The 26,613-nt window shown below is 47.1% G+C and overlaps 1 protein-coding gene and 1 long non-coding RNA gene across 4 annotated transcripts in view; one reads left to right on the plus strand and one right to left on the minus strand.

Annotated features, from left to right (window-relative positions):
- The window catches only part of IL1R2 (interleukin 1 receptor type 2), a 33,139-nt gene extending 12,076 nt beyond the window's left edge, over positions 1-21,063 (minus strand). The window contains exons 1-4 of one of the 2 annotated variants that reach the window (XM_036087780.2): positions 20,909-21,057; positions 6,301-6,410; positions 5,142-5,269; positions 4,110-4,374 (exon numbers count right to left, since the gene is read on the minus strand). In XM_036087780.2, the coding sequence (XP_035943673.1) occupies positions 4,110-4,374; positions 5,142-5,208 (332 nt within the window). In that variant the 5' untranslated portion in view covers positions 5,209-5,269; positions 6,301-6,410; positions 20,909-21,057. Of the gene's footprint in view, positions 1-4,109; positions 4,375-5,141; positions 5,270-6,300; positions 6,411-20,908 lie in introns of both variants that reach the window. The other variant, XM_036087779.2, reaches the window with a different exon arrangement.
- On the plus strand, positions 13,832-26,225 carry LOC118532903 (uncharacterized). Of its 2 annotated transcripts, XR_004915932.2 has the most exons (3): positions 13,832-14,096; positions 17,269-17,449; positions 25,584-26,225. It is a non-coding gene; the product is annotated as an uncharacterized LOC118532903 (long non-coding RNA). The 2 variants fall into 2 exon arrangements; XR_013441911.1 differs by lacking the exon at positions 25,584-26,225 and having other exon boundaries at positions 17,269-20,810.
- Positions 26,226-26,613: the final 388 nt, after the last annotated feature.

Below are 26,613 nucleotides of genomic sequence, written 5' to 3' on the forward strand. Positions count from 1 at the left end.
GTCATTAGTGCTGTTCACCGAGTGTGTCCAGTTCCCCCCCTCTGAGCAAATGGTGGAATTACACATCATGGTCCCACTGTGGGTGGGTGCAGTTATAGGACTTTTTCTAGTCCATGGGATGTATATGTGTCTCTTGTACACCAAAGTTTCAATATCCAAGCGAGACACTCTAAAACATGTCTTCTTCTGGTACGACAACCAACACTTGAGATAATGTCTGTTCCTTCAGTCTGGGTTCCTGATTGTCTGCCAAACCATCATGGGCTTGTAGGCTTGTTGCATGTGTGATAAATAAACCTTTGTGGTTTTAAGCCACCGAGATTTGGGGGCTGTTTGATTTAGCAGCATAACTTGCCCACCCTGGTTGACAGTGTGTTCTAGATCAGAAGATTATAAAAATCACAGGAACACAGCTGTGTTAATAACTGCCAAGGGTTATTAGGGCAACCGTTGGTGATTCTCACTCTGCTGGAACCCCAATCTTAGAGCTGGAAGAGAGTTCTAAAGACCAGCCAGGGAGACTCTCTCACATGCTAAGAAACCTTGACCCTGGGATTTCTTCTGCTCCCCCTCAATCTCAGATCTCTCTTTTTCTACAAGAACAGAGAATAAAGGGCTGCCTGTGTGGCTCAGTCAGTTGACTGACTCTTGATTTCAGCTCAAGTCATGATCACAGCGTGGTGAGATCGAGCCCCATATCAGGCTCTGCACTCAGCCGCGTGTCTGCTCAAGATTCTCTTTCTCTCCCCCTCCTTCTGCCCAACCCCCTCTAAAATAAATAAATAAATCTTTAAAAAAAAAAGAACAGAAAATAAAATAAGGGTATTAGATACAATTTTTTAAATCGAGTATAAAAACAAACTTTAAGACAAACACGACTCAGCTCACATCTCCCTGATTTTTGCATATTATCACTTCAGTAATCAATAAGTATTGCCTTTGGGAAAGAAAAGGCATTTTGATGTATATATGGACAATCTTCTATGATGCTCCCCATAACTAGATGCTTCGCATGCTGTGATTTCAAAGGACTCTCCCAACAAACCCCTTTACAGAGGAGAAAACTGAGATCCATAAATGCCAAGTAAGAAGACCAAGGTCCTACTGGCTAGAAAATGAGAGGGCTAGGATTTACACTCATACCATTCCAACTCCGAATTCCATTCTTTTTCTACCACACTATTAAGTTTTCCTAATAGTGCTCCTTAGGAAAACGTTAGAATTTTCTCTATTAAAAGGAAAGAAAAACTATGCGTTTATAGCTATTGTAAAATCAGATATCCACATTGCCCTGATATGGAAATAAGAGACTGCCTACCTATTTCCTAGGCAGGGTTCACTGACAGGACTGAACACACTCACCCATCCACCCGCATACACACCACACACACACACACACACACACCATCTAGGACTGACTAGGGCTGATATTGTCTGAAATTCTCCCATTCACCAGTAATTCCCTTGTGCTATGAATGCACTTTCTTTGGTTCTCTTTCTAAATGAAAATACTCGTAGGTACAGTTTCTCCTTAAATCAAGCAGGTTTATGAGATGTGCAGAGACTCTAAAGTTGGCTGGTAGAAGGAGTGGGCAGAGCCTGGGGGCAAGATACAGGCAGCAGCTGAAGAGAGAAGACCAGGGACACTACTTCCCAGTCTGCCCTAATCCTTTCTGGAGAACTTAGCCAGGCAAGGTTTAAAATCACCAACACTAACTACACCTACAGCTTTCTCCTGCATGAAGCAGCAAGCTTTGCCAAGACCACTGAATGGGGAATGGACAGTCTTTTCAATAAAAGGTGTTAGGAAAAGTGGATAGCCACTTGCAAAAGAATGAAGTCAGACCATTACCTTATGCCATGTATAAATGTTAACTCAAAATGGATCAAAGACCTAAACATAAGAGCTAAAACTATAAAAATTCTTAGATGAAAACACAGGGTAAATCTTTACAACATTAGATATAGCAATGATTTCTTAGATAGGACATCAAAAGCACAGGCCACCAAAGAAAAAACAGATAAATTGAACTTTATCAAAATTAAAAACCTTTGTGCAACAAAGAACATTATCAAAAGAGTAAAAAGGCAACCCGTGGCATGGGAGAAAACAATTGTAAATCATATATGTGGGAAGGGATTGAGAGCCAGAATACATAAAGAATTCCTACAATTCAAAAACAAATAACTTGATTAAAGAATGGATAAAGAAGATGTGATACACACACACACACACACACACACACACACGGGAATATGACTCAGCTATAAAAAAGAATGAAATCTTGCCATTTGCAATGACATGGATGGATCTAGATGGAATAACGCTAAGTGAAATAAATCAGTCAGAGAAAGACAAATACCATATGATTTCACTCACAGGTAGAATCTAAGAAACAAAACAGATGAACAAAGAACAAAAGATACAAACAAACAAAAAGATTCTTAAATACGGAGAAAAAACTAGTGGTTGTCAGAGATGGGTGGTGGGATGGGAGAAATAGATGAAGGGAATTAAAAGTATACTCAGTGATGAGCACTGAGAAATGTACAGAACTGCTGAATCATTATACTCTGTACCTGAAACTAACATAACACTGCATGTTAATTATATTTCAATTTTTAAAAGAAATGTAAAATAATAAGACAACAAAAACATTTTAAAGTTACAAATGGGCAAAGGACTTGAATAGACTTCCGGCCAATAAAGGACATGGAAAGATGCTCAGCATTGCTAGTCATTAGGGAAATGCAAATCAAAAGCATAATAATCTATCACTTCATGCCCAGTAGGATGGCTATTATCCCTCTCCAAGAAAAACCCAGAAAATAATAAGTGTTGGTGAAGATGTAGAGACACTGGGACCCGTGTGCACTGCTGGTGGGAATGTAAAAATGGAGCAGCTACTGTGGCAAACGATATGATGGTTCCTCAAAAAATTAAACATAGAATGACCAATTCTCTCCTGGGTTTGTACTCAAGAGAAGTAAAAGGGACTCAAAGAGATCTCTGTACACCTATGATCAGAGCAGCATTACTCACAATAGCCAAAAGGCAGGTACAGTGTCCACTGACAGATAAACAGGTAACCAAAATATGGTATATTTATGCAATGGAATATTATTCAGTCTTAAAAAGGAAAGGAATTCGGACGCATGCTGCAGTATGCATGACCCTTGAAGACACTGTGCTCAGTGAGATAAGCCAGTCACCAAAGGACAAATACTGCTTGACTCCACTCCTATGAGGTATTTAGAGCAGTCAAATTCGTGGACAGACAATAGATGGGGGCTGCCAGGAGCTGGGGGAGGGGGAAGGAGGAGTTCGTGGTTAATAGGCACAGAGCCACAGTGTGAGAAGATGAAGAGTTCTGGAGATGGACGGTGGTGATGGTTGCACAACAATGTGAATGTGCTTAACACGCGGAATTGTACATGTAAAAAGGGATAAGATGATAACTTTTATGTTATGCATATGTTACCACAATTAAAAAAAAAAAAGCAACAGGACAAAGAGGAAGGGGGCTACACCCCACATCAGGGGCTGTGGGTTCCAGTCTCAGCTCCACACCTACCACCTGGGAACACTTTATGAGTGAGCTTGGTCCCCTCACACGTACAATAAGCAGTTGGAAGAACTCATTCCTAAAGTCGCATCCAGTGTTCTACATCGATTTCTTCTGTCCATGTGGACACAGGCATGAACAAAATGGAACAAGTCCCTGTCGATCTAGAGTTTACATTCTAATGGGGTATAGACAACGTTAAATACGTAAACACATGAGTGTGTCAGGTAAGGAAAGAAACACCAGCAGGGGAAAGAGAGAGTGTGTCAGGAGTACTGGTTTAGGTAAAGTAGCTAGGGAAGTCCTCTCCAAAGAGGTGACATTTGAGCAAAGACTTCAGTGAAGAGAGAGAAAGAGCCATGAAGACATCTGGGGAAGGTTCTCGGGTAGGAGGTATTCAGGAACAGTGAAGAGGACAAAAGGTAGCTTCTCACCTATGCACTGGATTTTGAAATCCAGGTCATCACTGAAGAACCATGCAGAAGCCCATTCTGGAAGGAGACCCATTCCTACCCTAGTCCCAGGGGGTTGGGGGGGGCTTACCTGATAGTGCAGATGTAAGTGCCAGAGTCCTCTTGCAAGGCTGGCAAGATCCAGAGAGCACCATCCTGGATCCACATTCGCGTCTCTTCTTCCCCAGGGACCTTTCTAGTAGAATCGTTTTTACGCCACGTCACGTTGACATAGGGGCTGACAGACGCCCACAACCAGAGCTGCGCCTGGGGGCACCTCAGGACCACAGGCTCCCCTTCTACCCTGAAGTCGGTTTTGAAATGCTTGCCAAGAAATTTGCAGTTTTCTGCAGCCACTAAAGGACAGGGAGACCACAGTCAAGCTTTGGGTCCAAAACCTCCTTTGATGGGCACATCTGAAGAAGCCGAGTGCCCCTAACAAGTGACCTACACCCTGGGGGCCCCATTAGCCCCTCCTGTTATAATGACTTCAAAACTCCCAAAAACAACTTTAGGGCTTCTGTCCATTCCAATTTAAATTTTGTGGGAAAAGTTAAATCCGGTTCACAGGATGACAAAAAATGATTAAAAAGTTGGGTCATATTCTTCACTTGTTGACTCCTTAACATTAAAAGCAGATCTTGGCTGAGTTCAGACAGAAAAAGAGCTTAGTTGTGACAAGACATGTGGTTAAAATCTAAAAGCATCTTTTATTGAGGGCAAAAGCACCACTTCCTTGGCTCACTCTTCGGCAGGAATGACTGATGCCCACAGCAAGCTCCGTGCAACAGAGGAGACGGGCAGGAGGAAGGATCTGTCCCACCTTGCTCTTTGAAAACAACCAACTTCACTAGATAAACAACTATTTTCCCCAGAGAAGCTGCAGGCAAGCTCTCTTCAGCTGATAGACTCATTTTTTTAAAACATTATTTATTCATCTGAGACACAGAGATAGAGAGAGCATGAGCAGAGGGAGAGGCAGAGGGAGAGGGAGAAGCAGGCTCCCCGCTGAGCCAGGAGCCCAGTGTGGGGCTCCATCCCAGGGCCCCAAGATCATGACTTGAGCCGAAGGCAGACGCTTAACCATCTGGGCCACCCAGGTGCCCCAAGACTCATTTCTTACCTGCGTGTTCCTCAGGCTGAATGGTGAAGGCTGAAACACTCATTACCAACATGTAAAAGATGAACATTGTTTCTGGCAACTTCTGGAGGACACAGGAGGTGGAGATCTCAGGTCCAGCACTCCGCAGCCTATAGGAGGAGACAGACGGGTCACCAGGAGCCACACACAGCCAGAGAGAGAACACCTTGAAGACGGTCCCAGAAGCAGGTTCTAGAGGCTTCACCTGATGATGGAAATTTTTGCCTAGACTTTAGACTTTTTAACAAGAAAAATGCCCAAGTTTTGGAGTTGCTCCTCAATAGCTATATTCACTGAGCACACCTAACATCAAATCCCCAGAGTACTTACAAGGTGCCTTGGAATAGATGTTCCATATCCTAAGTGTCTCTCCTGAAGTGTGCCTTAGCATTCCCTGCCCTGCGCTGAGATGCTCTTTCCTCAGCTATGGCCACCGCTCAGGTTCTCTCCTCGTTCAGGTCTCTACTCAAGCATCACTCATGGTGAGGTCTTCCCTGACATTCCTGTGTAAAACTGCACCACCCTTCTGCCTCAATGCTCCACATTTTTCTTTCCTACACTATTGCTCTCTGTGGCATTCATCATCAACCGTGTCTCCTCCCTCTGGAATGCCAGCTCATGGGCTCAAAGATCTTACTTTATTTTACTCACAGATACATCCCTAACTTCTATTTGTTGAATGAATGAATGAGTGAATTAATCACTAGAAGTCAAAAGGTCCTCATATTTTACTTGGAGAACTTTTCCTATTGTCTTTATGGATTAGCTCTTACTTCACATACAATTCCGACATACACTGTTGGATTATATATATTATATATACCACTAACTCTCTGGTCTAGAGCATGACGGGGTGGGGGGGAGAGAAATAAGGTCCAAAGAGTGAATAAGTTATGTGTAATGAAGTTCATGAAGCACTCCTGGCCACATACCTCCCCGAGACCAGAGCACCAGGTGCCTCTTTATCTCCCTGCAGTTCTCACACCGTATCGTAATTACCTGTTGTATTAGCTCCCCAGTGTCCCAACAATACTGCCAGCAATCCACCTCAACACTCAACACTGAAATGCCTAAAACAATCACCAAGGCGATCACGCCAATGGTGTAAAACGATTCTGGCTCAGAAGTCTGTGGATCTGACCTAGATCAGGCTGGGTTAGGCTTGGCTCCAGGCTTTGGGTGGGCTATAAGTCGGTTCCATGTGTCTCTCATCCTCCCTGGACCTTTGACTGCCTGGGAGATGATCCTCTCCTGCAATGGCAAAAACACAAGCAATGTGGGCAAGAGCACTCAAGGCCTTGCCCAGAACTAGCTCACTCCCGTCTGCCCCACATTCCATTGGCCAAAGAAAGTCACGTGGCCAGAGCTGCCATCAGTGGGGCGGGGAAATTACCCCCACCTCTAGTGGGAGGAGTTCCAAGTTACCCCGGGAGGGGAAACACGTGGGAGCAACCAGGACGCCTACCATGACTGTTTCTTGTCTGGCTCCCCATGGCTGGGGGCAGCCTTGAGAAGAGAGGCCTGGTCTTGTTCATAGCCCTCAAGGCCTACAAGATACCCAGTCCCAAAAATACCAGGGAATATTTATGATCAGAACCCTAGCAGGGAATTGGAAGTGATGAGTGAGTCCAGGAAAAAAAAATTCCCTCCCACCACCCCTCCCCCATTTCCTTAAAGTTTAACTTGTTCCCTGTTCCTGGAACAGATACCATTCTGAATGTCTCACAGTAAACCCAGATGGCCGTTAAGTGGCCAGGGCAGGGTTGGCAAACTGAGGAAGTAACCCTTGCATGCTAGAAGCCCTCGCTCATCAGAAGACATGAGCTCAGAGTTGCAGTCTGAACTCCCCCTCTGGTGATGAGGAGCCGGAGCGGGTAGTGAATGACCTGAGATTTTCCCCTTAGCTGGGTGTCTGCCCCAGGGCTGTTTCCCCTAAACTCTTCCTGCTTCTGCATGGTCCTATCCTTCACATGTTTCTGAAACACAAATATATCCTGTAACTTTAACCACTAACCCCAGCCTCAGGTTAACCAGGCCACTTGATTAGCATAAACATCACATCGACATTGACTAAGTTGCTTTGTCCTCTGCACCCACATTAGCTTCTCACGTCCCCAACTGTACTGGTCCCAGCCAGACTCACTGGTTCTCTAGGAAGTATGTGAAAGAAGTTGGAATCAAATACACATGTATAACCAATACCACATATCCGAATAAGTGAATGAAGTCAAAGATGGGGACATAGGCACACATGTAACAGTGACAGCTACTGAGCTGAATACTGAGCATCTGTTCTCTCATTTTACCCCCGTGTTGTGAATATCATGCCAATTTGACAGATCATATAATAGAAGAGATTAAGGAGGTTATGTAGCTTGACTAATATCTTACAGCTTGTAAGCAGGAATTGAAGTTTAAACCCAGGACTACTGATTCCAAAGCCCTTATTCTTCAAAAATATAGTTTCTATGACACATGCTGCTAGTTTCCTCCTCTAATATCCACTCTGGATATGAGAGGACGGATTATAGAACCCAGTTATAGAAGCCCTGACTCAACGCAGCACATCACTAGCCCACACAAAGACTACATTTCCCATCCCCCTCTGCAACTAGAAGTGGCCACGTGACAGAATTTAGGCCAATAAAACGTAGGTGGAAAAGTAGGCTCCTCCTGGGAAGTTGACTTAAAAGTCTCCTCAAAAGACTTCAAAGTCTCCACTGGTCTTCCTTTCTGCTGGCTCAGTATGGATGTGGTGGGTGGATTGCAGCCACCATGTTGGGCCACAAGGCACAGGCCACTTGCTGACAGTGCTGGGGCGACAAGACAGGAGCACGAGTCCTCGGTGGCTTGGCTTTGTGGAACTGCTCTCCCACCCTAGACTATCTTTTTTTTTTTTTTTTTTTACATGTTTAGGCTTCCTGCCGTACACAGCCAAACCTAATCCCAATATGCAAACTTTCCAAAGTTTATGAAAAGGACCCCAGGGAAGGAGCCCTGCCAGGTAGGGCTGTCACCAGTCCGCTTTCTGATACTCAACAGTTTCAAGCAGTTCTGAAGATTGACGCTAAGAAGTCATTTCAACTCAAAGGCAGGGGGAGCTGAGCAGCCTCCCTTCGGAGGGGAGCTCCCCGCAAGACAGGTGCAGGCTTTGCCTTGAATTATGTGGTTTGTAACCAAGTTTAAAATTATTTTGACAGCAAAGTCAGGCTGTGTCCATGCAGGGGTGGTGGTTAGCTGAGGCTTCACAGAGCTACCGAGCAGAAGGGGTCCTAGAGAAATCTAGGCCCCTCACTTTCTTTTCCAGGTGTTGAAAGTGCCTTGGACATTAACGCTCTTCTCAAAATGGCACGTGTGGTCAGGGTGAGAAGTAGAGATGTTTCAACAAGGACCCTGTTCCAGCGGAACGAAATCCTAAAATGTCCTCCTCAAGCAACGGCCATTCCCCAGCCCCTCTTGGCCCTCCTCCAACCCCCCCACCTCGGGAACCCCTGCAGCCAAGGGAATTGTGTTGGTTTCCCTCTGAGGACTTTGGCAAAACAGCCGCTTCACTGTGACCTCTTCAGGAAGTGGCTTCAGACAATTAAACCACAAACACAGATCACTTTCAATCATCAAAACCCCAGGAAAAGGTTGGAACCAAAATTGCCATAGTGTGGGAAGTAGTAAGTCTTCGGCAGGCCCGAAGGAAAGAGAATTTGTTCTGCCGAGGCTTGCAGCAAAACTTGCCTCTCCTGCCCTACTTTCTTTTGATGTATCTTTAAATTACAGACAATTTGAATTTCTGCTTGAATCTCAGTTGACCTTCTTACTGGAAGAAAGAAATTTTAAAAGCAGCCGGTTCCAAGAATTTGAGTGACTTTTTTTGTGTGTGTGTGGTCACACAACCATGTTTTACTACACCCAGTGTTTGAAAACCGACGAATGAGACGAAAAGCAGGTCCAGGCATAAGGAAAGGACCAACAATGTGTGAAGAGTTCGAGAAGGAGAAAGAACACAGTAAGGTGGAAAGAGCTGTTAGCACCACACTGAGCCCAGCTCTCCGGGCTCAGCCTCCTGATCACAGATGGGACACAGGGCCTAAGAGTATCTAGCTGTTTGCTTCACCTTGAGAATGGTAAAACACCAGTATGTATTTCACCTCGATTCACCAATTATTAACATTTTGCTTTATTCCCTTTCTCTGTCTCTCCCTCTCTGTCCTCTCTCTCTCTCTCTCTCTCTCTCTATATATATATATATATATCTACACACACACTCACATACATATATGTATATATATACACATACATATTTTTCCCCTGAACACAGGGAAGTTGCAGACATCCTCACACTTTACCCCTAAAGACTTTAGAATGCATGGAGGAACACATTTTTAGCAGACTGAAAACAAATTAGTAAGTAAATGATAGAATGATAGTTCCAGAGATAAATCTTCAGGCATTTAAAGTGATTCAACATCTTACTCTACAGTCTACTTTAATATATCTCTTAATTCACTGAGATTAAACTTTATTTCCATGTTCACCTTGTTACCGGATGTTTGTAGGCAACTGTCCATCTCTGAGTCAGGAGGTACAGTCATCCACGAAAGCAAAACAAAGGTGACAGATCTTGAATATTAATGAAGTCAAATAGTTATCAGGCCTGACGCATACCATTCGTCAACTCCAGTTTGTAAAATAAATCCCTAAAAACCGACACATGTTGTGGCAGGCGTGTGTTATAAAACCTTTTGACACCCATGGGAAAATAAATATTTGCATCAAAGTGAAGCTCGGAAATTTTTTAAAATTCAAAGCAGAAGCAAAATAAGAAGTATTGGGAACTCAGTCTCTGGAAAACACAGGACATGAAGAGTTTGGGGAATAAGGAAATATAAATAAATATAAATAAATTAATAATGGAGAGGCAGAGAAATATAGGACCAGGTTTGAGGCAGCTTTTTTTGAAAATACACTGGCTCAAAGCAGAACCCTTGACGGATTGCCCACAGATTATTTTTGTTTCTACAGAAAAGAGAGAAACTAGTTTCCCACCACACACATCCCCTCCCTCAGAACTGAGGGAATTCAGTGCAGCATAATGGGACTGTTTCTGGTCTGCATGGCCGTGTCAGAATGAAAGCACCTCAATGTCCTTGACCCTGGTGGGGCCTGGGGAGACAGGATTGTTTCCTGGGAGCCATGGCACAGGAAGACCCATCTTTGGGCCACAATGGGCTGAATCTCAAAGGGAAAACTTAGAGAAGCTAACTAAGACCTGGCTCCATTAAGCGCTACAGGCTCTTTTTATATTTTACTTTCTGCCAACAAGTATCCCTTCTCTCTAAAAGTACCCTTTCCCTGTCAAACCTATTGGACTTGGCCAATTTCTGCCCCAAGAAACATTTACTAAGAGATTCGGTAAATCAATCCAACTCATCTCCCCACTCATTCGAATCCTCTGGTCACACTTTGCATTCCCAGTAAGGCTGAATCATTCAGAGCCCCCAGCAGACTGGACCATCAACCAAAGACACTTCCTTCACCTTCTTCCTGCATCAGGCCCTCTCACAGGCTAGCCCCTGACAAGACCACTCCTCTAGCTCAGAATAATTGCCATCCTCCTGCAAAATGACTGATGTGGAACTCCATCCACGAGGCCCTTGACACCCACAGTATGAGTCCACCAGGCTTCAAGTCCTCCCAGCCTGATATTTGTGTAAGAGGAATTTTCTACTCTGAGCAATTCCAGAGAGCACCACTCATGAGCCTCGTAGACTGCATCATCCCCATTATAAACATGAAGCAATGGAAATAGACTCAGATACATTAAGTAACTTACCCGAGGCCACAGAGCTAATGCAATGATAAAGTGGAATGCAAACCTGAGTCAACACAATCTTCAGCCTTAGTACTCCTTCTCTGCTCTGTAGAAGCACCAGAACCCAGAGCTAGAGGGGGCTCCAGAAGCCATTAAGCTTAGCAGCCCACCCTAGCAGTCTTCCCAAAGCAGGCATCCTCCATGGGTGGCCAAGTTTACCCCTCAATTGGATGAACACTTCCAGTCTTGGGAAGTACACATGATCAGAAACTTCTGTCAATTCAGAACGCAAATTTGCCTTCACCTAAACTCCACTCTTTGGTCAGATTCTACCCCACGAGGCAGCTCAGAAGTCTAGCTGCATCTCGCAGCAGTCCTGAGAGTTAGGGAGTCCGTACAGGACAGCACTGTAGGAAGCACATGAGAGACCTGAGAGTCTGGTAGAGCAAATGTGAGTCCTGCCTCCCTTGTGAGCCAGCTGGATGGTTCGGTGCCAGGGGTAGATCATACCGCCTCTGAGAGACTCGGTCTGCTCATCTGTAAAATGGCTGCAGCCTGGCATGTAGCACAGGAGGGTCGGATGGCGTGTGATACGTACGGAGGTCGGCGCAGCACTGGCAAAGAGAAAGCACTCGACAAGGGGTAGCATTTTACAGAAGCGGACCCCAAAGTTCAGGAGGTGAGTAACTTTCTCAGGAGCACGCAACTGACAGAACTGAGGGAGAAGTCAGAGCTCCCCTGTCTGCATTCTTACTAAGTCCTGCTGAAGGTCCATCCCACGGCCTGAGAACTTTGGGTACCATAGTCAATAACTTACCTAACACCAGCTACTACTTAGAAAGGTGTTCAACTTTACCTAGTGGTATCAATAAGCCTGATGCCTAAATCCATGTCATAGAAGTGTGTTTAACACGGAAACACACAATCATAAGTACATGCACACATGTGGTCAACGCCTGCCATGGCATTCTGATGCCTTCATCCAGACAGACATGTTAGCGGTAGAGCATTTAAGCACCCAGAGCAGGAGATTGAAGATTCCTGGAAGCTGGATTCACTCTACCATTATTAACTAGCTATGTGAGCTTAGGCAAGCCGCTAGCAATTTACCCAATCTGGGTCACAGTTTCTTCATCTCTAAAATAAATACAAGGGCTGAGCTGCTGAGAGCTCCCAGGTCCCTCCCAGCAGCTAGAAGTCCTGAAGGTTCCAAATCAGTCTGGATTTGCACTTAGGCTTCAGCCCGGGGCACAGCTCCCATTTCTGAAGCACCAAGTCAGGGGCCTCAATCAGATAACCACCAAATCTCATCAACTCACTTGTATAAGTCTCAAAGCCAGCAAATAGCAGAGCCAGGACTCAAGACTTCTGAGTTCTCCTGGGGATGGGGGTCCTAGCTCCGTTAGGCTACGCTCTGGTTAACGTTAGTCAGGAACCAGACACACTGTGCTGTTATGGGACAGGACGCACACCCTCTAAGCTGAAGGTGGCTTTCACCCTCCTATGATCTGAGTGTATGTAGTAAACACCTCAGATATTTGAATTATCAGTCATCCAGAAAACTTGTCCACCTGAAATATAACTCAGACAGAGGAAACAAGGACAGAACGACCTGAACAGCTAAAAGAGAGCCAATAAGATCCTGGCACAAAGGCACGGATATTTTACTCACAGAAGCAGCTTGGCAGCTCTCTTGCAGCACCTCTTTCTCTGTGTCTACGAGTGTCGCTTCTCAGAGTGGCGATTATACTTTCTAAGGATGGCCACAACAGTATCTCCCATCATACGTGGTCTTCTGCGATGTGACTGGGCCACTCTGCCATCAAAATGTGGAGTCCAACTCACCTCCCTTGAATGTGGGCCAGCCTGTGACTGGTATCTAACCAACAGAATGATGCTGGGTGAACGCTTCCATCTGGCATCCATGGGATGCTTGCTCTGGGGAAAGCCAGCCACCATGTAAGCTGTCCAACTACCGTGAGACCACCTCGTAGGGGAGGCCACATGTCGAGGGTCTGATTCATCGTTCCACCTATGTCTGGCCTCACAGGAATCCCCTCAAAGGCACCAGCCGTGTGAGTAAAGCCATCTTAGACTCCCCAGAAGAGTCTATTCACTAGCCGAGTTTCACTGCTTGAACTCAATCAAACCACATGGAACAGAAGAATCACCTGGCTGTGCCCCTCTCAAATTCATGACCTACAGAACATATGAGTTATAATAAAATGTTTGTTGTAAGCTGCTAAATTCTGGGGCACTCTGTTATGCAGCAGTACACGACCAGAACGCTTAATCAAAAGCAGATTAGAGGTAGCAAATTAGAAAGAGGGAGTGGGCTGGCGGAAGAGAGCACCCAGGGAAGAGAGAGGCAGCTGATGGCCCAATAACACAGGAGACAGAAACACATTAAGATAGATGCGATGTGGGGCGGGGGGAGAAAAGATAAACATTAAGACAGTGCAAGAACCAAAAAGCACAGCAATCAGGAGCCATTAAGAGCAGACACCAGCGGTCCCCTCCACCTCCCCGTGCCTGACTGAGGGTATCAGGGTGTCACAGCACAAAACGGTTGATGTTCGTGAGGATTTCCCTGAATCATGAAGAACAGTTAAATTTTGTTCAGAATCCTCTTTCTCTAAGTTGGAGCAGTGCATAACGTATGTGATGAGGATAATAGTTTAATTACCTTCCAATGTATTTCTCTTACTATCTCCAATTCTTCTGCCACTATGGCCCAAAGAAAAGGGAAGAGCAAAGCCCTCCTCAGAAAGGAGGGAAGGAAGTGCATGTGACATATTCCTCCCTGGTAGGAAGGGGAAGTAGAAGAAAAGGCTTTGGGGGGCTCCAGGGTAAAAGGAAGGAAACCACAAGAGGAAGTAGGCATATTGGCCGGCTCCCGACTCTGAGTTCAAAACCCGAATGCAAAGAGACAGAAAGCCTGCTAGCCTCAGTTTCTCACTGATGGGGAAGAAATCCGGATATTTCTCTGTGCTTCCTGTAGGGAAGGGGAGGTAAACTGAGATCTGGGCTAATTTGGGGCTGCCGTGATGAAGGACAAGGTGACCTGGAGCTGGATATTCAGTCCATAAGGAGCAGTGTGGCCAAATATGGAAACATGTCTCCACCAGTTGGTAAGTATCACTTACTTAAGCCCTAAGCTCTCTGCCCTCTGCTACCATGCCTTTCTTGGGGCTCCTCGGAGATCCTCATGGTCTAGCAACAGATACTGTAGCATCTGTTCTGATTGGTTGGTGCTCGTCCCCTGCTGGTTGTCAAATATTTTGAGTATCACCCGCATAAGTAGTCAATCGAAGCCAGGGGAGAAACGTGGCCATGGCCGTGGCCAAGACACAGAGAGCCTGTGGAGCCAGTGAGGGGCACAGTGGGCCCAAGTTGGCCATTGTGGTGGCTCTGACCCAGCTGCAAGATCAGACCGAGGGTTTTCCCAGATGCAGACCTCAGCAGTAGATTCAGCAGGACACCCCATGACCAGCCAGGTTCAGGGACATCTCCTTGGAAACCAGTGAAGGCCCCAGGCCATCAGGTGTGGACTGCCACCTTCCCCATCATGCCCTGGGGACATGGCTTCCCTACTCTCAGACTCCTTCCTGGCTAGAAGAAAGCAATAGATGAGAAACTCTGAAAGCCTGAGCATTTACCCCCAAAGAGACTGAATAAATCTAAGAGAGGCAGATGTGAGCCAGCAAGATGGAGATGACATGGTGCTAGTAGGTTTAATTCCCCTTTCCTAATGAAAAGGGACCTCGAACACCAAATGAGACTCTTGTTAGAAAAGTTATGAAAGGTATATTTTTTGGCATCAGTTTGCAATGAGTATAAATTTTCACCATGCTATGTATATTTTAGAAATATTTCCTTCCAGGGACGCCTGGGTGGCTTAGTCGGTTAAGCGTCTGCCTTCAGTTCAGGTCATGATCTCAGGATCCTGGGATCAATTCCCACATCCAGCTCCCTGCTCAGCTGGGAGTCTGCTTCTACCTCGGCCTGCCCCTCCCCCTGCTTGTGCTCTCTCTCTCTCTCATAAATAAATAGAATATTTAAAAAAAAAAAAAAAAAGAAATATTTCCTTCCAAAATTAAGTTGTCAAAAAAAGGGGGGATCTTCTCTTTATGCATTGAAAGATCATCTTCCATCTCTAGAAAATGTGCCCACCCAGAATGGCTTATCCTCTGAGGGTCACAAAAGGTGGCAGCTTACCCCAGCCCTGTGTTCAGCATGTCCATACGAGCAGATAAAAGTCAAGCAAAAACAAACAATTGAAAACCCAAACAATTTTTATCTCTACTGTGTGGGGAAATCCCTTGCCACAAGAAAGCTCACTATTTAGCTTGAAGACAGCCCAGACTGACTGGGTTTTCCACAGACCCAAAAAGTCCCCAGAAGCCCTTGGCCCTCCTCTGTGGAGGAAGTGGCTGGGAATGAGCGTTCCATTCACACACAGAGCCCCTCTGGCTACTCTCAGCGTTTCGACACCCGACCACCTCGCCCCAGTGCCAAGAAGAGATCTGTGAAGCTGAACCGTCTGAGATCCTGCCTCCTCCCCTGCCACTCCCACCTAACTGAGCAACATGCCATGATAGACAGACTCACGCCAACCAGTATCTGGTACTTTTCTACTTTGGGGTACACATAGGATGCCACGTCTCTGTACCTTAAAGTGAGGCATGGCCACATGACTGGTTATAGCCATGAAAAGTAAACGCGAGGGACATGGGTCACTTCCAAGCCTATGCATTTCATTTCTGGTGCCCTACCCTCCAATACCCTTTTCTCTGAGCCCTTGTTTATTGATGGTGGCCACATAGGATTATCAGGTCGTCCCAATAGGAGGCTGAGGTCTACTTCCATCCACGGATCCACTCCATTGTGTCTCCATGTCTGTTTCTCCTTCTGTTAAGTAGGAGAAACACCTATTTCCAACCCTGGCACCCATGTCAAAACAATCCAACAGATGGTCTCCATGAGTTCTCTTTTGAAAATGTCCTCAAGTGGCTATGACACACTGTTGTGGTCTGACACAGCTGACCAATGACACTGATACAGCATGAGCCAGAGAAACTTGTGTCATATTAACCTACTGAGATGTTTTAGGTTGTCTATACCTTGGACTGATAGGTACAGCAATCAAAGAGAAGAATTAGGACATCGTATTCATTTTCTATTGCTGTGTAGAAATCCCACAAACTCAGTGACTTAAAATAACAACCATTCATTAGTCATTCTGTCGCGGGTCGGATGTCTGGTCTCAATTTGGATGAAGTCTCTGCTGAGTGTGTAACAGACTATCAAAGCCCAAGGTTCTGTTCCATGTGTCTATTGGTAGAAGTCAGTTCCTTGTGATTGTATAAACTGGGGTCCCCACTTTCTTGCTGGCTGTCAGCCAAGGCCACTCTCAGCAGCTGGAGGCTGCCCACTGTTTCCTGCCCTGTGGCCATTTCCACAACAAGACTGTTTTTTTTTCAAGGCCAATAGAGCAGCATCAGATGTTGCTTCGTGTCTCTATGACCTCTAGACCTTTTTTTTTAAAGAGCCCACCTGGTTGTGTCAGGCACACTCAGGAAAATTCCTTTTGATTAACTTCAACTCAACTTGTCAGGGTCCTAAATTATACCTGCAATTGTGGTATAAGGCGAATCTAATCATGAGGGTGATATCCCATCACATTCATATAGTGCACCCTCATTCGGGGGAGGGAGAGTTATACAAGGACATGGGTAGTGGGGGTCATCTTAGAATTCTGCCTACCACAGACATTTAAAAAAAAACAGTCTGATGAATATTAGCTCTACAAAATCCAGGACCCTTCCAACGCTTTACATTCACTTCTTGCTTGCTCCCAAGTAAGAAAACCTTAGCCCAAATATTCTGAAGCCTTGCTACTCAAAGTGTGGTCCATGGACCAGCAACATCACTTGTGAAGAAAGGCAAAATCTCAGCCTCCACCTCAGACTTAGGCATTGGAATTACGGACAGATCCACAAGATTTCTAGGCAGTTGAGAAGCTCTGGTCTTTAGATTGGCTTATTCTTAAACAGAGTAGGCAGATGCCTACATGGAATGAGAGCAGAGATTATATTAAATCCCTGTGCCCTGATCACTGCAGCCCTTCAGTGTGGTTTCTGAAATTTTGCTGTCAGAATTGTATAATCTGATGATGGTGATATTGAAGATGGTGATGTTAGCTAACATTTACTGAACATCAATAAATGCCAGGCAGTAGGCAAAAGTTTCCTTTAATTTCCCCAACATTGAGTGAACTATGTATTATTATTTTCATTTCAGAGATGAAGACATTGGGGCTTACAGGAGTTAAGTAACTCCTCTAAGGAAATACAAATAAAAGTGGGGGGAGGGCCAGTTTTTGCCCTTCATCCCTTTCACTCAGAGGGTATGTGATCATATTGTCAGAAGCTGTCAAAGCCAGTCCGCAAATCACGAACTAGGACCTGGGCCAGTTCAGCTTGTGAGTATGCATTATTCTGCCAGAATGTTAATGTTGGTCTTCACTGAATGTCTTTCCCAAGAGACAAGCTCATTCTAGCTGGCCACTGGCCTCATCACTCAGAGCCTCACAGGTTTGACCTACTGCGTGGTCCCTGAGTACACTCAAGTTTGAAATCCCCACTGAAGTCCACGTATTCTTAAATTTCCCCTTGACGTTTCATGAAAACTTTGGGTGGTATGAACACTTTCCAGAGATCCTTAACAATAGCAAAGAACCTCTGCTCCCTACCCTATCCCTGTCATCTGATGAGTGAAACCAACATCCAGAAGCTAAGTTACTGGTTTTAAGATAATTGGTTTTAAGTTGGACTCTTTTTTTTTTTTAAAGATTTTATTTATTTATTTGACAGAGAGAGAGACAGTGAGAGAGGGAACACAAGCAGGGTGAGTGGGAGAGGGAGAAGCAGGCTTCCCACTGAGCAGGGAGCCCGATGCGGGGCTCGATCCCAGGACCCTGGGATCATGACCTGAGCCGAAGGCAGATGCTTAATGCCTGAGCCACCCACGTGCCCCAAGTTGGACTCTTTTGGCCCACAATCAAATGCCATAATCATTCACCTCCTTGTGTTTAAGAAATTATTTATGCTTAATATGAAACAGAGGTTCTTAACCAAAGTATGTTTCAGAAACGTTTGCAAGGAGTTTAATACAGATTCTCAGACTTCTGTTCACGCTACTGGTGACTAAAATGCCCATTTATCTGAAATTCATCAGATAAATTACAGGTTCAGAACACAGGGTTTGAAGGAAGAAAGAAGGAGTCCCTGAAGAGTTAATAAAAGGTGGGACAGTAAGGAGTGTAAGAGATGGAATAGTGCAGTGGATCTCAGCCTTGGTTATACATCAGAACTGCCTGGAAGGCTTTAAACACTACTAAAGCCCAGGTCCCAGCCCCCAACATTAATGATGTAATTGGTTCCAGGTACAGGGATTTTTAAGAGCTCCCCAGGTGATGGTAACACTCAGCCAGGGCTGAGAACCACTGGAGCAGGGACTCTGAGATGCTAGAGGATCAACAACTCTATCACTGTTTCTCTTGTGGCCCCGCTGGATTTGGCCCATCAGCCGGGCACAGAAGCTTCCATATTCCCTTCATCTTTTTGCTGCCCTTTGCCGCCTTCTTCCCTCCTATGTTAAGCACTGTTCCTTCATAAGTGGAGAACAAAACTGGTAGGAGCCTGAGGTCAAGTTCCAGACACTGAGATACTTATTATTCCCACTGTGCCTGTTTGTCCATCTGTTAAATAGAACTCTCCTATTTAAGACCTCCAGCCTCTAGCCCTCATGTCAAACCCGGCAGGTCCCTGTGAGTTCTGTTTTGAAAATGGCCTCAAAACGTTCTTGTCCTGAAACAACTCCCTGGTCAGTTTGCCACTGGATGTAAAACCTCTTGTTATCGCCTAAGGAAGTGGCTCTCAAAGTGTGGTCCCCAGACCAGCCGCGTCAGCATCACCTGGGACCTTCTACCTCGGACACCCTGCACGCAAGTACTGAATCAAAATCTGAGTGGATCCAACAGTCCGTTTACTAAGCCTCAGGGGTGCTAATGCACCCTCAAGGTTGAAAAGCACTGGCCAAAGCCACTGTCATGACCATGTGCCCCTGTCCAGACACCTGGTAATGGTAACAGAAAAAGACAACTCGAGCTTTGTCAGTTGCGTTTGCATGTGACACTGATTCTGTTAGCCTGGGGGAGGGGAGGGGGTACGGGGTCTGAGGGTCTTGATCACACAGGGGTTTGTTGTGTAACAGCTGGGGTGTGAAGTCCGGCGGGAGTCAGAAGGTTGAGGGGACACCTGCTGGTAGGGCCTGGGAGGTGCTCCCAGGCAGCTGGGAACAAATGGGGCAGAGACTGTCCTCCCAGCCCCTCTGACCTTATCCAAGCTTCCTGCTGGCCTTTTAGGGTAACCAAAGAGGCTAAAACACTGGAAATGCAATGGAACCAGACAAAACTAATGAGATATGAGAGAAGGTGCTCTTTCTGTTTTGCATGTGGGGATATCGCCCTGAGCCGGTAGGAAGGGGCCCACTGCCCTCTTGGGATGGCAGAGCTCAGAGAGACGGGCCAGGGCAAGAGTGAGCTTGGTGGGGTGGGGTGAACTGCAGAGACGGAAGCCGGCAGCATCCCACTGCAGGCCCCCACACAGCTAGGAGGGCCTTGCAAGATCAAGTCACTCAACTGCCTATTTACAGAAGAGGAAACCCAGACAGAGAGGAGCCTTGACCTGGATCACAGCACATCAGTGGCAGAGCTGGGGGCCACGAGGTAGGGGGCTCCTGAGGGAGCTGGGGTTCCACGAGGAGCAAAGGACTTCCAAGGAGGGATTCGAGAGAGAGTGCCAAAGAGTGAGAGCCAACATTTCGGCTGCACCCACGGTATGCCAAGCTACTCCAAGTGCCTTACATGATTCATACTCATTTACTTTTCCCACCACCTTATGATCCTCCCCATTGAGTTCACTATTTTACAGATGGGGACACTGAGACGTTAAAAATAAATTGTGCAATTTATTTAATTATAATTGAGGATAAAAAGCAACTTTATTTTAAAAAACTGTACCCAGTGTTATTATTTCACAAGAGCGAAGCAAGGGATGAAGGTAAGCTTAATGCTTCCTGGCTTTCGATTACTGGCAAGCTGCTGGCCACTGGGTAGATGATCTCTATTCAGATGGTACCCCTTATTCACTAGAGTATAGAATTTTTTAAGGACAGTTATGATATGGACACACACGTGACATCATACAGCTAGGAAGAGGCAAAGTCAGAACTTGAACACAGACCCTTCAGTCCCACGGCTCACACTTTCGCACCATGATCCACTTGCTACTCCTCCAAGACAACCCGGAGCACTGGCGCTCAGCCAGCTCTGAAAGCTCGAGTGTGAGAAAAGTTACACCTACTTTTAAAAAGAAAACATGCCATACCAGAAAACCCCCTGACCTTCCAAAGAAGAAAGCCTCTAAATTCAGGGTAAGCCTCGTAGGCACAGCCTCTCCCAAGGTGACCTGTCGGCAGCTATGAATCTCCTTTAACTGGATCCCACAGCATTTTTGCCTGTCACTTCGAATCATAGAAGATCCTCAGAAATCCTCTGATCCAGCTCGTTTTTGACAGAGACACTGAAGCCCAAGAAGGTCAGGGTCACCTTCCGAAAAACAAAGGTTGAAGAGATGAGGAATGCCACCCAGCGAAGGCACCCAAGGTCCAGAGACATCAGGAAAGCCACCTGAAGCTCCATCCTGAAATGGAACCCAAGGGTCCTAACCCCCAGATTTCTCTCCCTCTCTCTCTCTCCCCCTCATTCTGTAATTCCCTCTCTCATTCCCTCTCTCATTCTCTCTCTCTCTCATTCTCTCTCTCTCTCTCTCATTCCCTCTCTCTCCCATTCTCTCTCTCTCTCTCAAAAGCCTCTTACCTGCAGCCCTGCATTCTTCGACCTTGTTGCTTCTCGCCTGGGGAAGGCTGCCAGGCCCGACTTTTACCTTCAGTGGAAACTCAGCAATCCAGGCCGGGATTTATATCCCCGTCCTCTAGGGATTTCCTAATAGGGCTTGTGTCACTCTCTCTGACTGAGTGGCTGCGGACACACCTTTTCCCTCCTCATAGGGGAGCACCCTCCGGGGGACGGCACTGGGTGCATGATCACTCAGATGGGGAAGTGGCCAAGGAAACTGTGCGTAAGTTTCCCTATTTTTTCTGTGACTCGCTAAAACTTACATACTTCAGCTGAGAGGTGGTTTTAAAGTGATGTCTATTTCGCTGGCCCTGGCCCCATCAAAGAGGAAAGGAGGTCTTGGGGTCTTTAGCCAGTGGGACGGTTGATGTTCGCCCCCACGGAACATCCCTTCGGAGATAGGAGGGAAGTTAAGCTTTGAGTCCCCCGGTTTCCAGTCTTATATGATGTTTAATTGTTAAGTGAAGGAAGGGGGTGACTCTCCAAGTCTTTATTACCACTTGTGGGATTTGCCGAACTGAAGAGTTTGTCCTCTGGAAATGGAACTTCGGTCCTAGGTCATGTCGGTACGAAACAAATGTCTCCTCACTCCCCCTGAGAGGCCCAGAGGTTATGTTGATGTCTCCTCTGTCCCCCTCAGCAGTCACCAGGTGGCCAGGCGTTAGAGAGGAGGGAGCCGAGGGGGTGAGCCTGACCCGAGGCTGCCGCAGGAGCTTGCCCAGAGCCCACTGGGACCCCATGCAAGTCCTCAGATGCACAGGGCCAACGGCAGCCCTCCCCCGACTGGATTCCCTGCCCTTGCTGTCCGCCCAGACAGGCTTGACTGGACCCCTAGGTCCAGTGCCCTCCTTGATATGAACAGGGAGCCAAGTGGGAGAGGGTAAGAACTTGACCAGGACCAGGGCATGCGACTGTGACGTGAACCCTCTGGGTCCCCGTGTCCTCTTGTTGGGCCATTGCATAGTGTGGGCAGAGGTGTATATGTATCCCCCTGTTGGTGGATGGAAAAGAACACTCATCCAAATGTCCTTTAAAATCCATGTTGCTAACCTTAATGACGCTTGCCGTCTAATTGACTCAGATACTGGGGTCCTTACAGGTGAAAAGGGAGAGAAATGTTTAGAGACAAGTCTTAGGACTTTCATATCCAAAACAAATGGCTCAAAGTTGAAAGAGCCCACGGGCCCTAGCTTTATCCTTTTGCTAACAAGGAAGAGAGCTCCCAGGGAATCATAGCTCAGATTGGGTAAACAAAATCTGAGAAAAATACAATGTTGGACCTAGATGGAAACTTAGAGGCAGGCACAAATTGAGGTCCAAGTACTTAGGGGGACCACAAGTGAGGAAGCTGTATTGACTTATGTAACTTCATGGTGGAAGCTGTAATACCCCCAAAGTGGTGTTTGTTGGCCAAAGGGTAAATGTTACACTGTATCCATGTTTATTCTTTCTCCGAGGACCAGTTGAAGGGGGAATATCTGGTTTTGTTCCAAAATTTTGACATGGTTTGATTGAAGTTCGAGCTATAAATTTTGGGTCAAGCTAAGTAATGTCAAGGGTGTAAATTCACCCCCAAATACCTCATCATCCCAGGATGAGGGTTATGCAAATAATTGAGTCCTGTCCTCGCTCTCTCTGTGGTCAACCAAACACACCAGACCTAGATAACCTTCCCTTGGCTGGGATGTGTTCGCTAGATAGCACAAGGAAGCCCACAGCTTAATATAGCCAAAGAGAGGAAGTGAAACCATGCGGTCTGCTGTTGGCCATATTGAAGTATAACTGCTGATCTTGTGATCCATAAAGAGGAATTTACAGAACCTCACGTCTTCAATGGGAAAATGTGATCATGAAGCCACAAGAATTGTTTGAATAGCCCTTTCAAGAACTAATGCCTCAGACCCCAACCGTCACCAAAAGTCCTCATGGAACAATGGCTGCCCTCCCCGCATTCCTCCATGTCCCCTCCATCTCCACTGTCTCCACTGTCCTCTCCTCACTATCACCAGAGTGTTTGGTTCAATTTCTCCACCAACTGATGGGAAATGGACAAGGCACAGAATGTTCTGAAGTATCTCGAAATCCTCTGAGGTTTGAGGTGAAAGTAACCCAGGATGTTTATTGCAAGGATTGAAGCAATGAGTATTCATTTTTTGAACCCAGGCCTTTCCCAAGTCTATTTTGGGTCAGAAATCAACAGCATCTTCTGAAAACCTCTCTGTGGCAAGGTTCCAACCCCCTTTCCTCCCCTATGATGTGGAGGGTAAGGAACCGTGAGAAGGGAGCTTGGAAGAGCAAAGAGCCTGTGTTGACCACTACATCATGGTTTATAACAGACTGTTTGTCCCTGGTTTGCTGGGACAGCCTCTGTCAAATTATCCGGCTAAATTCACTCATTCCTATCAGGTGAGAGTCCTTCATGTGGATTCAAGAAAATATGGTTATCAAACCCATAGGATCAATTTATCAATCAGACCCCATAAAATTAAAATCCCAAGGCCTGTTCTGGTCAGCTGGCCAATAAGAGAAAAAAACTCTCATGTCTTATTCATAGAGGCAGGGGAAACATCACCCCGTCCCCATACATAATTAACAAATTCACAAACTACACATGAAAATATTGACTGCCCATGGGCTTAGGTCTCATCTCTGAGAAGAGAGAGCTGAGGTAAATGAGGTCTGTATCAGTTTCCTGTTGCTTCTGTCACAAATTACCTCAAATAGTGGCTTCATCCAACACCCACTAATTCGCTTACAGTTCTGGAAGAACTGACATGGGTCCAACGTTGGTCTCCGTGGCCTGAAATCAAGATGTTAGCAATGCCGAGCTCCTTCTGAAGGCTCCCAGGGAAAATGCACTTCTAGAGGTTGTCCTCATTTGTTCACTGTGGCCTCCAGCACATCCCCTTTCTCCCTCTGCTCCCATCATCACGTGACCTTCTTCTTCCTTTGAGCTCCTTGCTCCCTCTTACGAGGATGCTGGTGGTTATATTCGGGGCCCACCCAAATAAGCTAGGATAATCTCCCCACCTGAAAATTCTTACCTGAATCACATCTGTAAAACCCCTTGTGCCATAGAAGGTCACATAATCGTAGGCGCCAGGAATTCGGACAGGGGCACAGTCAGGGGACCCTTGTTCAGCGGCACATGAGTTCAGAGATCGCTTCCAGTTTTCAAAGTCTGTGCTCTATGATTGACACCGAAGCCTAGAAAAGCACTCTACATGACCGTGGATTGGAACACCACCATTTCCTTCACACAAAGGGCTGAGCAGTCCTAGCAAGTGTAGGCAGAGTCTGCAGAGAGCTTTTGAGATCTACAGGAGAGGTCGTACTTTGCAGTTCAATTCAGAGAAAATCCAACCTTCGTTTTGGAAAGGCTTTTTCTTGCCAGCCGCCCCTTCTGCTTCCTTCTCCCCGCCTTGCTTTCCAGAGAGACCCTTGCAAGGGACGAGAATGTGCCCACTCTCCCTGCAACCTGCTCGCAGGGCCCAGAGCATGGGGGGAGGGGAGCCGGACACCAGTCCCATTTCAGGCTAACTCTCTTTTTCAATGATGCCCAGGCCCAATCCAGAGCCCTCCAGCCCCCCACTCCCCTGTTCCTGCAGCCACACAGCCAAGCCCTGCCCTGCGGTGAGGTTCCAGAGGCACCAGGCAGGCCCCACCTGCTCTGACTTGAGGCCCAGTGTCTCCCCTGCATTTAATGGATGCCCCTGCTTCCTGCCTTGCCCTTCCACCTTCTGGGCCCAAGACACACCAGGGCCGGGGACGTGGCCTGCCCAGGAGGAAAACCTAGAAGCCCTCCATCCAGAGCACTGACGGGCTCCTCACAGAGGGGGAGCCATATTCTCCGCTCTATGGGAGGGGTGAACAAAAATTTATTTTCCTTAGAACCAGAAAGAGGGACAATTTCCTTATGATATCCAATCTCTATAAAAAGCCATGCAATGCTCATCCATGTGCGAGAGTCAGCTCAAGGCCCCCCAACAAGAGTAGGCAGGACTTGGCCTGCCAGTGGTCCAGGTTGTTTTCTGATCAGGTCTAGACGGAAAGAGAAGAACCCAAGTCGTGATCCCACAGACACGACCAGGCACAACATCGTCCTGACGCACCTGGGGCAGAGAGACACTGCCCTCCTGGACACCTGGTGTGCTGCTTTTCTGCCCCTTGCCAAAGCAGGGCTCCAGACCGAAGCCTTCAAGGCACGGCCAGCTGCTGGGCTCACCAGGACGAGAGCTGGTGTGGATTTACCCCCACCGGGCTTAGAAGCAGGGGGCGGTGGAAAAACCATCAGACAGCAACTTTGGGATCCCAACCAGAACCTACCACCAGAGCCCACCCTCAGCGGTCCACCCACCTCTCGGGGGCCACCCCAGCACCACCTCCTCATCTTTCCTGCCTCCAGGCCTCCCACTGCCCACTGACCCCAGAAGCTTACTCTTCTCCTCATTGACTCCCTCCACTCCTGTTACAAGACTTACCAAATCGACTTTACATTCACAAGAAAGGTGGTTTAAAAATGGTCTCTATGCTAGGACTTTTAGGTGTGTGTGTGTGTGTGTGTGTGTGTTTGTGTGTGTGTGTTGGGTTTGCGGGGTTGGGGTTCTCTTTAATGAAGCACAACCCTTTATCCTAGCTTCCCCAGGGCCAGGCCAGCCTCCCACAGCCCGGCGTAACCAATAATCACTACTTCTGGTGCCTGGCCCGGCTCCAGCGGGCAAGGAGAGAGACCCCGCAACAAATCTGAAAAACTTCAAAAGAAGCTCTCAGTATATTAAAGCTCAAAGATCCAGGCCCAAACTGAGTAACAGGCATCATCAGTATGTATGAAGTGTTTACATTTTTAAAATAAGTGCTGGAGGACTCACACAAACCTCAAAGGCAATATATGGAACTCACTGGGAGACACAACTTCCACGTCACCCTCCCTGGCCTTAGGTGACTGCGAGTCTTGGGTCACACGGCCTTTCTGGTCACTCACACCCCCGCAGCCCCGAACCACCTGCCGAAATATCACCCCAGCTGCCCTAATAGCTGCCAGTTTCTGGGCAGCTCTTGTCATGAATCAGGAGACCTCTCTCTGCCTTCTAATCAGCTCTCAGTAACCTATCGAACGAACATTTTGCTTTGTTCAGCTGACAGCCAAGCCCCACACTTCTGGAAAGCAGTGACGGGGACTGACTCACCCTGCTGGGCTCCAAATGCACCCATGACCTTCTCATCTGCGTATCACGTTATATAACGCATAGCCTCACAGTAACCACCCCCCCCCCCCCCCCCCCCGCCCCGCCGGTGACACCCAGCCCTCTGACACTCCTGGCCCCCGGGGCAGGGGGTCACGAGCAGGCTCAGCGCTTGCGCTCGCTCAGCAGGCTTGGGCGGCTGCAGCGAGGGCCTCAACTGAAGTTCATCACAACGGAGAATCCACGTTCATCCGAGTCCTGTCACAGGCTGGCCCTCCGGCTTCCCCAGGAAATGACACGCAGAGTGGTCACACGTGGTCCTGCTTCGCCCGGCGCTTCCGAGGCCACTGCCTCTGCCCCGTGGGCCTGTGGCAGTGACGTCACGCAGCTGCAGCTAGCCTGGGGCCACAACCTGCGGCCGAGGGAGACGCCGGACAGGGACGGGGGTGCCGGCCACACGCCCTAACCTGGTCTACGAGAGGC

The sequence above is a fragment of the Halichoerus grypus genome, chromosome 10 (assembly GCF_964656455.1).
Source record: "Halichoerus grypus chromosome 10, mHalGry1.hap1.1, whole genome shotgun sequence".
Lineage (NCBI taxonomy): Eukaryota > Metazoa > Chordata > Mammalia > Carnivora > Phocidae > Halichoerus > Halichoerus grypus.